The sequence below is a fragment of the Rattus rattus genome, chromosome X, assembly GCF_011064425.1.
Source record: "Rattus rattus isolate New Zealand chromosome X, Rrattus_CSIRO_v1, whole genome shotgun sequence".
In the NCBI taxonomy this organism is placed as follows: domain Eukaryota; kingdom Metazoa; phylum Chordata; class Mammalia; order Rodentia; family Muridae; genus Rattus; species Rattus rattus.
Window position 1 is genome coordinate 126,737,652 of NC_046172.1, and position 13,718 is coordinate 126,751,369.

Genomic DNA, 13,718 nt, shown 5'->3' on the forward strand with positions numbered 1-13,718 from the left:
AAGGGATGGCTCAGCAGCTAAGAGCACTTACTCCTCTTCTATAAGATCTGGGTTCAGTTTCCGGCACCTACATGGTAGCTGACAGCAACCTATATCTTGAGTTTCAGAGGATCTGACTCCCTCTTCTGATCTCTGCACACACACACACACACACACACACACACACATACAACACACACGCAAGCACGCACGCACCAAAAAAAGGACCATGTAAAATGATCATTTGCTTTGAATGATAAGTATCTCCTCCAATCCCAACACATTATTTTTGTCATTTGTGTCGAAATTTAAAACCGGAGCAAACATCTGTCACACTAGTATTTTGCTTTTTCATAAGTGCAACTTTTTAATAAAAATTTACATCTAGATAAGATAAACAATCTCCAGATTTTTGAAACTTTAATAAGATTTTAAAAACATGACTTTGAACTGAAAAACATACACATTTTGCACACAAATATTGTAATATGAATCAACTCCAACTCCATTTGAAAACATGTGAATCAAATTACAGTTTTAGAAGTTAGTAATTCACATTTAAGCAAGTTAGCGCCTTGCTGAATTCAGCCTTTGTAAAAAAGAGACTTAGTGCATATTTTAACGGTACATTGTGACTGTGTACCAATTGTTGATATTTCACCTTATTAAACAAGATTACGATCTTGAAAGTTGGTAAATAACGGCTAATCTCCTATGACATGTGAAATTTCCAATGGTAACAGTTACATTTTGTAACAGAACACTTTCTATAGATTTCTTTCCTATCTTAAAATTTTTAAAAGCAATCATTGTAAAGATTGCATCAACATCAATTTAGCAGAGGAAGATCAAACTTTATTGAAACTGCTTGCATACAAAATATATTGCACTATAACCAAACAAATGTCAACATAAAATCCAATCTGTTGTCGCTAATATGTACAGAGAATATTGCCCAAGAGCAGTTACATTACAAGGTCATTCTACCTTGGTTAATTATCTACAGTATTTTAAACTGAACAGCTTACAGATGATGTGTGCAAGGTACCAATTTCTGTTTTCAAATACTATACATTCCCAAAATAAATAACTAGAAATCAACATTAAATGTTTGGCAATACTTTTTAAAAGACATTTTAATATTTGTGAAATCATGTGCAGTTTGTTGCCATTATGCTTATTTGTATGCAAGGAAAACTAAATGAAAAATGAAAATTCAAAGAAACAAATTCACAAAGTACATCAGAGGCAGAACTTCGGTTTGTACGGCTCTGTACAGTTTCAGTGGTACCCCTACTCGGAGTTATTTTTTAAGAAAAATATAACATCTCAGAGTGAAGGTCCTTCACATATTTTTCTTCAGTAAATTTCATTCATTAAAAAGAGAAAAAAAACAAAAAATAAGACTTGACACATCAAAAAGGAAAAAAAATGAATTATTTTTAACTAATTGTAGGTCTGTTTTTCAGTTCTGCTTATACATTAGACTTCGTATTTCAAAGCTACAAAACATTTAACCTGCTTTCAATGTTTCTCAAACAAAGTACCTATATACTTTTGAGGGTTATTATGTATTTATGAAGATGACCTTCATATCTCCCCAAAATAAGCTTTAATGTAAAATATGAATGAAAAACTTGACAAAACTTGGGGAGGACAAAAGAAAAAGGTTCTAAGTTGAAATTCGTCATCAGGCCAAAGAGCAGGCATATCCTACTAACTTTCGACCAGGAAGATTTGCAAGTAGCTGAAAACATCTTTAGCCTCTCCCAAACGAAAAGATAGTTATTTCTTTTCCTGTCTATACAGAAAAATTACACATCCCTTCCAATAACACTATTTGTCATACTTCAGTGCAACAAAACAAAAACGAAAAACAAGTCCTATTCTTTATACTGCCTAAGCTGATGTTTATGTAAGGAAAAAAATATGGAAAGCATGCATTCTTCTATAAAGTACTAATGTTTGACAGGGTTTGCTACATCTTTAACATTTAGTGTTTCCAACTTATCTTCCCTGAACTCTGCATCCAAATATAATATTCCTACCTGCCAAGATATAAAAAAGGCACAGATCATACAACTTTTTTGCTAACGAAAATAACAAATGTCACATCACACACATTTCAGGGTCCACTAAAATACTGGAAAAGCGGACCAAAACATAAACTGACACAGGACATGAAATGGCACAGCATTTCATGGAGACATTAAATGGGACTGAAGACAGAGATCTAGTATGATTACCACAAATGTGATTTACCCAGAAAGACTGAAATGTACTGCTGAGTTATATAGCCCAATGCAGGAAAATGGTCCTAGTTAATAAAGATCACTGCTTAGTATTTTTAAAAAATAAAGTAAAATCCTGCCCTGAAGTGTTAAGTGTACTTAAAAGATATGCTTCAAATTTCAAGATCTTTTTGTGCAAACTTGGAAGATTGTTGATTATGGCCAACATCAAAAAAATTCTTTGCAGAATTTGTGTTCACTTCATGCCCTGTGCCATCTTGCCTACTATTTGTCTTTGGCCTAATAAAGTTTTCTAAAATGGAGTAAGAATTACGGAAACAGTAGAGGAAATATAACTTCAGAATTATGTAGTTTAGGGTACTCCATTCACGAGTGGTTGCAGCCCATCCACGCTGTCTGGCTTTTCCTTCTTCTGGTTCCGATCTTTCCCGGTACGCAGCCGGCTCCCTTCACTGGAGGTGCTCTGTAACGGTTTAGTAGGGACATTATTGCAGTTAACTATGACCTAAAACAAGTCATAGCTGTCATATATACATATACACCAGATGCTACATAAATGGCCTCACAAGAAATAGTAAGCCTGAAATACACATTCCACCTGATAAAGGGGGAAACTGAGGCAGCTGGATCTCTGAGTTCTAGGCCACTCAGTGCTACATAAGTGGAATCCTGTCTCAAAAAAAAGGGGGGAATGCAGATGCAAATAGAACTGTAAGGAATTAAAGCAAGGTAGGCTCTTCATGGGTTTAAGTTTTTAAAACAGTATTATTTAGCTTGAAAACAAAACAGTAGCTATCTCAGTGTGTCTAATCTATAAGAAAAAATTCACTTTGTATTCTCCAACCTTATATTCTAAACAAATAAAAGTGAGATTATTCAAAACAAATTCCTATTATTGGCTAATAGAAGATATATATGCTATAGGGAAAGTATACAGCATACCATAAGGATACTACACATGCACACACTCAGAGCACACATCACAATAACGTATTTCAAAAAGAATGACTTATTCTGCAAGAACTGTAAAATCCAAGAGAGACAAAAAATATTGTCTTCCTAAATTGAAGAAGACCTTAGAAGATGGAAAGATCTCCCATGCTCATGGATTGGCAGGATTAATATAGTAAAATGGCCATTTTTACCAAAAGCGATCTACAGATTCAATGCAATCCCCATCAAAATACCAATCCAATTCTTCAAAGAGTTAGACAGAACAATTTGCAAAATCATCTGGAATAACAAAAAACCCAGAATAGCTAAAACTATTCTCAACAATAAAAGGACTTCAGGGGGAATCATTATCCCTGAATTCAAGCAGTATTACAGAGCAATAGTGATAAAAACTGCATGGTATTGGTACAGACACAGACAGATAGACCAATGGAACAGAATTGAAGACCCAGAAATGAACCCACACACCTATGGGCACTTGATTTTTGACAAAGGAGCCAAAACCATCCAATGGAAAACAGATAGCATTTTCAGCAAATGGTGCTGGTTCAACTGGAGGTCAACATGTAGAAGAATGCAGATCGATCCATGCTTATCACCCTGTACAAAGCTTAAGTCCAAGTGGATCAAGGACCTCCACATCAAACCAGATACACTCAAACTAATAGAAGAAAAACTAGGGCAGCGTCTCGAACACGTGGGCACTGGAAAAAATTTCCTGAACAAAACACCAATGGCTTATGCTCTAAGATCAAGAATCGACAAATGGGATCTCATAAAACTGCAAAGCTTCTGTAAGGCAAAGGACACTGTGGTTAGGACAAAACGGCAACCAACAGATTGGGAAAAGGTCTTTACCAATCCTACAACAGATAGAGGCCTTATATCCAAAATATATAAAGAACTCAAGAAGTTAGACCACAGGGAGACAAATAACCCTATTAAAAAATGGGGTTCAGAACTAAACAAAGAATTCACAGCTGAGGAATGCCGAATGGCTGAGAAACACCTAAAGAAATGTTCAACATCTTTAGTCATAAGGGAAATGCAACTCAAAACAACCCTGAGATTTCACCTCACACCAGTGAGAATGGCTAAGATCAAAAACTCAGGTGACAACAAATGCTGGCGAGGATGTGGAGAAAGAGGGACACTCCTCCATTGTTGGTGTGATTGCAGACTGGTACAACCATTCAGGAAATCAGTCTGGAGGTTTCTCAGAAAATTGGACATTGAACTGCCTGAGGATCCAGCTATACCTCTCTTGGGCATATACCCAAAAGATGCCCCAACATATAAATAGGACACGTGCTCCACTATGTTCATAGCAGCCTTATTTATAATAGCCAGAAGCTAGAACCACCCAGATGCCCTTCAACAGAGGAATGGATACAGAAAATGTAGTACATCTACACAATGGGAATATTACTCAGCTATCAAAAACAATGCCTTTATGAAATTCACAGGCAAATGGTTGGAACTGGAAAATATCATCCTGAGTGAGGTAACCCAATCACAGAAAAACACACATGGTATGCACTCATTGATAAGTGGCTATTAGCCCAAATGCTTGAATTACCCTAGATGCATAGAACACATGAAACTCAAGACGATGATCAAAATGTGAATGCTTCACTCCTTCTTTAAAAGGGGAACAAGAATACCCTTGGCAGGGAATAGAGGCAAAGATTAAAACAGAGACAGAAGGAACACCCATTCAGAGCCTGCCCCACATGTGGCCCATACATATACAGCCACCCAATTAGACAAGATGGATGAAGCAAAGAAGTGCAGGCCGACAGGAGCCGGATGTAGATCTCTCCTGAGAGACACAGCCAGAATACAGCAAATACAGAGGCGAATGCCAGCAGCAAACCACTGAACTGAGAATATGACCCCCATTGAAGGAATCAGAGAAAGAACTGGAAGAGCTTGAAGGGGCTCGAGACCCCTTATGAACAACAATGCCAAGCAACCAGAGCTTCCAGGGACTAAGGCACTACCTAAAGACTATACATGGACTGACCCTGGACTCTGACCTCATAGGTAGCAATGAATATCCTAGTAAGATCACCAGTGGAAGGGGAAGCCCTTGGTCCTGCTAAGACTGAACCCCCAGTGAACGTGATTGTTGGGGGGAGGGCGGCAATGGGGGGAGGATGGGGAGGGGAACATCCATAAAGAAGGGGAGGGGGAGGGATTAGGGGGATGTTTGCCCAGAAACCGGGAAAGGGAATAACATTTGAAATGTAAATAAGAAATACTCAAGTTAATAAAAAAATATTGTCTTCCTATGACAGCTTCACCTGAACGAAAACTCAACTAACCATTTCAAAAGCTAACCTTTAGTTCCCACCTTTACATGTATCATGGTATCAGTAAGTTTTCCTATACTAAATGTTCCACCCGATCCTTTAGAAATCTCTTTTATAGCTGCTTCAAAGTCTAAATAGTGGGGGCTTGGAAGATGGCTCAGCAGTTCAGAGCCCCTGTTGTTCCAGAGGATCTGGGTTCAGTTCCCATGTGCCCACATGGTGGCTCACAATCACCTGTAACTCCAGTTTCAGAGGATCCAATGCCTGATGTACCTACATACTCATACACATAAAATACATATATATATATAAAAAAAAGCAAAAAGACATTGAAATTCCAAATAATGTTCTAGCATAAATTTTTGATCTTAGTTTGTATCGGTCTAGGAACCTGTACTTCAGTAAGAAGAGTCAGATGGCCCTCTAATTTGAATAACTTGAATTGTGAGGAACAGAATGCCAAGGGGAAATCTGGGAACAATGATTTGTAGAACTAAAATCCCAGGAAGGTTTGAAGATTAACGTAATTTAAAAATAACATTCTAAGGGGTATAAACTATTTTAAGTATCAATATTGAACACTATTAGCCTTTTTTATCTGGTCCTTCAGAAAGGACCATGTCATGAAGTTAAAGACTCTCTAGAGTTGGGATGGATTCAGAAGATTCTACTTTAACATTTTTGAGTTAAAATTAGCTAATCATGTGTGTTGGTTTCTAGGCAGAAGGAAACACTTATTACTTGCTTTAAAAATTCAGAGTTAACATTACCAATAAAGTGAACGAGAACATGAGTTTTGAGATGCAGATACCAACGTTTGAATGGCTATCACTGCACCATATGCTAGCTAAGTAACTGTGGACACTGAACTGCAGCCTCTGCTTACTCACCTATAAATTGGATATAAAACTTCTTACCTCAGTGGATTACTGTAAGATTAGGTGAGATAAAATACACATGAAGCTCTTAGTAAAGGTGCCTGGATATGTTCAGGGAATAAATCTGAAATTACTTAACTATTTAAGCACTGACAATAACTGATTTGAGAAGGGATCCTCAGACTAGATTGTGCATGTAAATAAACAGCAGACCTAAAGGGTATGGATACGAGCTGGACACCATAAGCCCTATCTTACCATGATTACAAGACAGATGAGGAAAACAGGCTATCCCTGCAATTAAAGGGAGAGGGTAGCACATTTCATTCAGCATATTTTGTTTGCTGTAAATGTAATGCTGTAGAAAAGGTATTTCATATAGTATGAATTTATGAAATCTTTGAACATGCTGAAAAATAAAGCAAAGTAACCTCTCTACTCTCAAATGGCTATATTCAAACTACTTAGACAGAAAGAATCACATAAGCTTTACCTGCAGGGATCCATCAGTTGTTCTTCCTTTAGCCTCTCTTGGATTACGTGGACGATTATCTGTTCGGGAATGATCATCATTTCCTATATATTTTAAAAAATGTTTAACAGTTACTGACTCTAAAACATTTGCTCAAAATTCTCTAGACCCATCAGACCAACAATAGAAGCTAAGATGTAAGAAAGAGCCTATCAATTCCAACTATCCAAGTTAATAATCTAGTCTGGTAACAAGAAACAAAACATTCGGAAAGTAAAGCTTATGAATCAACAGGTCAATCTGGATTAACAATTGGATACCAGTTAGGAACTGCAAAGAAAGTAAATTAGTTATCTCTAGTTATTCATAGTTTCCATAAGTCATAAGGAAGCCTGTCTAATATTCTGTCATACAAATGAAAAAGGAATCATTTGTATGATGATAAGCATAAAACAGTACCTAGCACCAAGATTTTTCACTTGGCTTCAAACAGCTAATAGTTTACTTTTAATCTTTCTCTCTCTTTAAAAACACTGCTGCATTTTTATTATTTGGGGGTGTATCTGTGTAGAGGCACATATCCCACAGCTCATGTATAGGCCAGAATCTAAGTAGTAGGAGTTACTGCACTCTTTTCACCATGTGGGTCCTGGAGATTGAACTAGGGTTTCAGGATTGGCAGTCAGTACCTTTATCCACTGAGCCATCTTACTGGCCCTTAACCTTTACTTCTCAGATATACCTTTGAAGCCTCCTCCTCTTCCTCTTCCTCCTTGTCCTCTTCCGCCTCCTCCACGCCGCCGTCCGTCTCCTCTGCGCAGGAAGCTCTCCCTCTCTTCCTCTGTTGGAGCTAATGACCAATCACTGAGTTCGTCTCTGTGGTCAGATTCTGTTTCAGAAGCATTTGATGCTTCAGAATTAGTTCCTATCGAGAGTTAAAAGTTATATACCATTGTCTGATATAAAAAAAAGGTTAACAGAAGCTTCCAGAGATGAAGTTTCAGGGGTGATTCAATATTCTATTTAGAAGCCTACCAAAGAATATACTCATCCGTGTTTTAAAACAAGTAATTTTAAATTCAAAGTGAAGGGCTCACCATATTTGAAGTAATTTTTGTTATACATTTTTCAAAAGGTGTTTTGTTAGCTGCCTAAGTTCAGATCTGAATGTGCCATATCTTTAAATAGCTGTTATCAATAGAGGAAAATTGTCTATAATAACGTAATACTTTGATAATCAAAACTTCTATAATGAGAGCTTTTAGTAGACACAGGGACAGAAGGATGTGCACATTTTTGCCAACTGTAAAAGCAGCCAATAAAGGCCACCATGATTGTTGTGTTTCAGGGAAGAGGCTCTTGTGGGATTATCCCCAATGAAAGGGGATATGCATTCCTGATGCATGGCCCACAATCTCCCTCCCACTTCCAGTGGAATGACTGAACAAAGAATCACTATAAGACAACTGTTTATGTCTGAGGGGGTTAATGATATAGGGGATGGGAGTGGGGGAAAAGAGCTCCACAGTCTGGTGGAAATTCATTGGTCAAAAGAACAAACTGATGGGAGGAGGGTTAAGGGTTAGGTTCAAGGTTGGCCTTTTGAGTAGGTGTCTATCCCCACTCTGGAATATCACCTCTACTACCTCTCTCTTCCTCTGTTGGAGCTAATGAGCAATTATAGCTTCACCATTATAGCGTCACTCCTGTGGATCTTGAAGGCTTTTCCATCTTAAAGAGTTCCCTTTTGAAATGCAAATATTTGTGAGATGGATTATACCTTATACCATCATTAGCAAGTTATACAGTAGATACATAGTTGAGCAAGAAAGACAGTAGGAACTCGTAGCTGGGCACTGGTTTCACTGAAAGTTACTGGGAGAAAAGAAAGAAGCACGGATAGAAGAGCTGGGAAGGCAAAGAGACACTTCGCCTACTTCTTGACTGTGCCTATGGCTGACTTTGGCCATGCCACTCAAAATCATCTTATGAGCCATAGGATGCAGACCCCTGATTTACACAGTCCATCCAGCAAGTATGACCAGCACATGCCTGACAAAAAATGAGCCACAGTACACAAATGAAAAAAGTTTTGGCTATACAGTAATAAAATCAGGAGAATTCTTAAGTCATCAACACACAAGGGCTTAAGCGGATTTATCCCCAATTAGAATATGGACAGAACTCACAACTGCCCTGTGAACTATGTGTGTCATTAACGGGCTTTTACTCTACATGTCTCTTAAAACACAATTTGACCCACTGTGAGTTGGAAACCATGTAGTGAGAAATTGTTATAATGGAGTATTCTAATGAATATTAGAGATTAGCAGCTATTAAGTCTAGGAACAGATAAAGTTACTGAGGAAAATGCTTAGTTTGTACCTGAAGTATATCCAGGACCGCGTCTGCCGTGCCCCCTATTTCTGTAAGGTCTACTACCTCGACCCATTCCTTGACCATCATCAGTCACATAGCCTTTTTCCTTATCTGTACGATTTGGTGGTGGTCTAGAACTAGCTCCAATTTGTCGCAACTGCTCATCAATTTGTAATCTCTCCAAACGCAACTGGTCTACTTCCTATTTAAAATATACAAGATAACAGTAAAAATAATTTGACATTTTACTTAGTAATACCTTTCTCCTTTTCATCAGATAAAAAATATACTGGAAATATGTCAATTTCAGTTCTAAATTTATAGTAAACACTGTTAACACAGAATTATTAGGAAATTGAATGGTCTCCTTAAAAAGAAAAATTACTGTAGATACATTTACTGATGTCAAGACTTAGAAATATAACAAAAACACTCAGTTTTAAAGTTATATTGAGTAAATTTGAGTGATTTGGCACTGCTATTCAATTAGTCTATGGATAAGGCAGAGATACATTAGTTTGGGGACTTTTTGATATAAGATTAACTAAAACAATACTAAAAAGTATAAAAATACAGATAAATGACAGACATTTAAGGTTTAATCAACTAACCTTAAAAAAAAATCACACATAAATGAGCTCAATGAAATTATTTTGTCAGTTAATATTCTAATTTACTAAGTATTGTGCTTGGGATATATTTTTAAAAGAATATGTACTATTTTGGATATAATTATATAATTATGGATCACTTATTTTCAATGGATTAAGCATGCTAATATTCCTTTCTATGAAGGGGAGGAAATCCCTAGGTTTCACATCAAAATACCTAGCTCTCCCATCACACCTTGAAAAACTCTTAAAATATTAAAACTCTGCTTAAACAAGTATTGCAAACAAAATATACTGGGTTGAACAAAATATATCAACTCCAGGATCCACTGATAGACCCTTACACGAAGTATGTACAATAACATGGGATCTGTCAAATCCAGATGAAACTTCCCCTTTAATCCTTGCCTTTCTAGCATATCCATGAGCATCCCACTTATTAGCTACCGGGAATAAGATCTGTAACTACAGCAAATATTCAGTGTGTCAGTCAAGAAAAGGTCATTGAAACTAAGTTGTCAAAATCTTGGTTCTGACATGTGGGGGAAAAACGGTCAGACTGCAAATTCAGAGAACTTTACTTGCTCTCTAAACCAGAATCTATAATAAACTGGGTAGGAAAAAGGAAAGACTAGCTGAATGAGTGGCTTCCTGCAAAGGTATATTTCTAGATAATAAAATGTGTTATCTAGATATTGCATAAGAGAATGGTATTCCAGTTAATCTACTTAGGCAAAGCAGTAAGTTTGGTGAGATGCTAGACCCAACCGAAAGATGATTTGGTGATGATAAGAATGGCAACGGAACAGCTGCCAGTAACAGACAAAATATTCAATAGAGAAAAATAAATCAAAATATCTAAGAAAAAGCATTAATTGAAAGACAAGGAACATGATATAATGCAGCCCTGTCTATCTAGGTCACAATAATTATTTTTAGTGAAGATTATAAAGGAAAACATACAACAGATTGCACATAAAACACTGTCCAACAAAAAAATAAATAAGCAAATCAAAGTGGCATCCTACCCATGCAAACCTTGCTGGATGAAACCTTCTCACTTTTATTTATTAACTGACCACTATTAAGAATGAACGAAATGACCAGGTACTGCACCATCTTTCCCTTTCACTTTCACTTACTAGCAGACTGATTCACATTTTATTCTTTAAATGAGCAAACATATCTTAAATTAGTATCATAAATAAGATAGATCTTAGATTATTTTGTAGACTTTTTAAAAAGACCTATAGAATAATTCTGGTGTATATTTTAACAAATAAGACATTGTAACAATGAAAACAATTAAGATTTCATTTCATTAAATTTTATATTTGGGCCAAAGAGAAATTGAAAAAGCATTTAGTGTAGGGCAGTGACTAGCCTAGAATCATATAGCTACTTCATAGATGTATTGCCAATCCCATGCTCTTTTTACTAATAGCCTCTGGGTTCCTACTTCCCAGCTTGCAAGCTAAAGGAGGCATAACAATGAATTCAGTAAGATGAGCTTATACAAGAAAGCACAAGTAGTTTATATTTTGATTAACAATATAGAGAAAAGTATGAAGAGTAAATATTTAAACAGAAGACTTCACAAAATGCCAGAATTTCCTTGATAAATAACATGGCAGGGACAACAAAGGCAAGTACACACAAAATTTAGATTGGAAAACACCCATAAAAGCTAGAAGTTTCAAATATGTACATGCATATATGTATATATATGTATATGTATATATAACAATCATTAATTGACTCTAAGGGTTTAACATAAGTATAACTATAAATATAGGAATGTATTGAGAATTGGGATATTACCCCTAGGGCGCACAATTAAAAATTAAGTTTTTAGAAGAAATAAACTAAAACAATGTATTTTATCTATTATTTTTACAAGGTCATATACTGTTATGCACAGCTTAAAAGGATCCTAGTTTTGGAAGGATTTACTATACAGTTTTTAATAATTCAGCACAAGAAGATTATAAGTTAAAAGTCATCCTGTCCTCACCTTTAAGTAGTTCAGGTGATAATCCAAAAGAACAGTGGCATTAGCGATGCTGTCTTTTGTTCCCACAAAAACAAATGGTACCATCCCCTGAAAAAGAAATCGTAACAGTGAACCTAAAGAACTAGTGATGGTTAATCTGAAAACAAAAACAAAATCCTAATGACTAAATCCCTAGCACAGGGTCTGCTGAGCAATGAAGTACACAAACATTTCTCTAAAATATAAATCAATATGCAAAACGAAGGGCAGATCAATATAGTGATTTCTTAAATATCATATTGTTTAAAGACTACCATTTAATGTTGGCAAAATAATAAATACTCAACTAAAATTAGGCAAGTTTTATCATGGTAAGTAAGATGAATAGTTATGCTTTAATTCACTGACTGTTAAGATTTACCTAAATCAAATTAAGTTTAAAATCAGATACCAAGGATACAAATCTAAAAACTCAATTTTGCCAACCAAATTAGCAGAATTCATATCATGAACAAAAATTAAAATTTAAATTAAAATACACTTGAGTACTTTGTATAAGAACAAAAATCAAGGCAAAATCATAAGCATATTTAATAAGTGCAGAAAATTTCAAAAATATACTAGAAAAATCTTACAAAGTTCAATCATAAAAACTTTGATCTTCTATGCATACCACTTTAATATAGGGGTTGTTTAAAAGGTACAATCTAATTATTTGTATTTCTCATCAGCATAAGAGAAGGAAAAAAACCCAAACCATTCCATATCACAACCAGTAGGGAAGCCTAGCCACAGTGTACAAAGAGGGGACAGATAAGACACAATCTAGGCTGAGAATAGTTTAATCATTTTGCTATCGAAGAAATACATAGTTATTGATACTCACACACGACTAATAAAAAGTGTTACAAGTGATTGGCAAGGTGTAGGAAACCGAGAAGCTGTCCCTTGAGCAAAGTGTCACTCTTTCCTAAAGAACATTTCCTAGAACAGGTAACTATTGTCGGGATGCTTTCTTTCCCTGGTTATATTCAGTATACAGTAGGCTCAGAATAGGAAGGAAAGGACACAGGATTTTCTATATCCTTGTACAAGAATGTTACTTTGATGAAGAATAAAACTGAACCACCCGAAAATATTGCTTATACGGTGATTATCACATAGTAGGCAAGGCACTGCTTCCTAGTAGCAGTGACTATCTGAACTACCAGGTGCTGAAGAGAACTTTTCTTTTTTGCACTACAATATAAAAAGTGCCCCCCCAATATTATTCTTTTTCTCCCTAACATAGTCACCAACACAATAACTGTACTATTTCCACATGCTAACTAACAAGTCATAGAATACTACCTGCTTTCCAAGAAATCACCAAAATAAGCTTTTAATTCTGTGCTGCAGATTTAATTAGGCTGAATTTGAAGAACATCATTTAAACCTACTTTCTCTTATAGCATGGTACAAACTATTAGAGTATCCAGGGACAACTCAAGTGTCTAATCAGAAGATCTGAGTAAATTGGAAATATAGAATACCAATATTAAGACAAAGTGATTCTCTTTTTCAAGATGACAACAGGAATGCCCAACAGAAAGGAGTATCCAATTCACTTGCAGTTTTAGTTCTTTGTATAAAATGAGATTTTTACTTTTAGTCTTTTCTGAGTTATACCATCCCTAATTTAAGCAATTCTCATATACCAGGCAAGGGACCCTGACATCAAGGAGCTTACAATGTGGTTGAAGAGACCAACAAGAAAACATCTAAAAACATGCTCTTGGGTGAGCACACAGGAAGGTGGAGCAGGTGGGAGACCTGTGGTAGGTACACAAGAAAAGCTTCACACACAACAGGGTCAAAGTGATAAGGCAAATGCAGGAAAAAAACC

General features: G+C 36.0%; 1 protein-coding gene across 7 annotated transcripts in view; it reads right to left on the reverse strand.

Moving 5' to 3' along the window:
- Nucleotides 1–320: 320 nt before the first annotated feature.
- Fmr1 (FMRP translational regulator 1) overlaps nucleotides 321–13,718 on the reverse strand; it is a 37,586-nt gene continuing 24,188 nt past the window's right edge. For 3 of the 7 annotated variants that reach the window (XM_032889551.1, XM_032889554.1, XM_032889558.1), the window contains 5 exons: nucleotides 11,855–11,941; nucleotides 9,236–9,431; nucleotides 7,593–7,775; nucleotides 6,872–6,954; nucleotides 321–2,694 (listed from right to left, as the gene is read on the reverse strand). In XM_032889551.1, the coding sequence (XP_032745442.1) occupies nucleotides 2,584–2,694; nucleotides 6,872–6,954; nucleotides 7,593–7,775; nucleotides 9,236–9,431; nucleotides 11,855–11,941 (660 nt within the window). In that variant the 3' untranslated portion in view covers nucleotides 321–2,583. The remainder of the gene's footprint in view (nucleotides 2,695–6,871; nucleotides 6,955–7,592; nucleotides 7,776–9,235; nucleotides 9,432–11,854; nucleotides 11,942–13,718) is intronic. The other 4 variants (XM_032889555.1, XM_032889557.1, XM_032889552.1 and 1 more) reach the window with 3 other exon arrangements.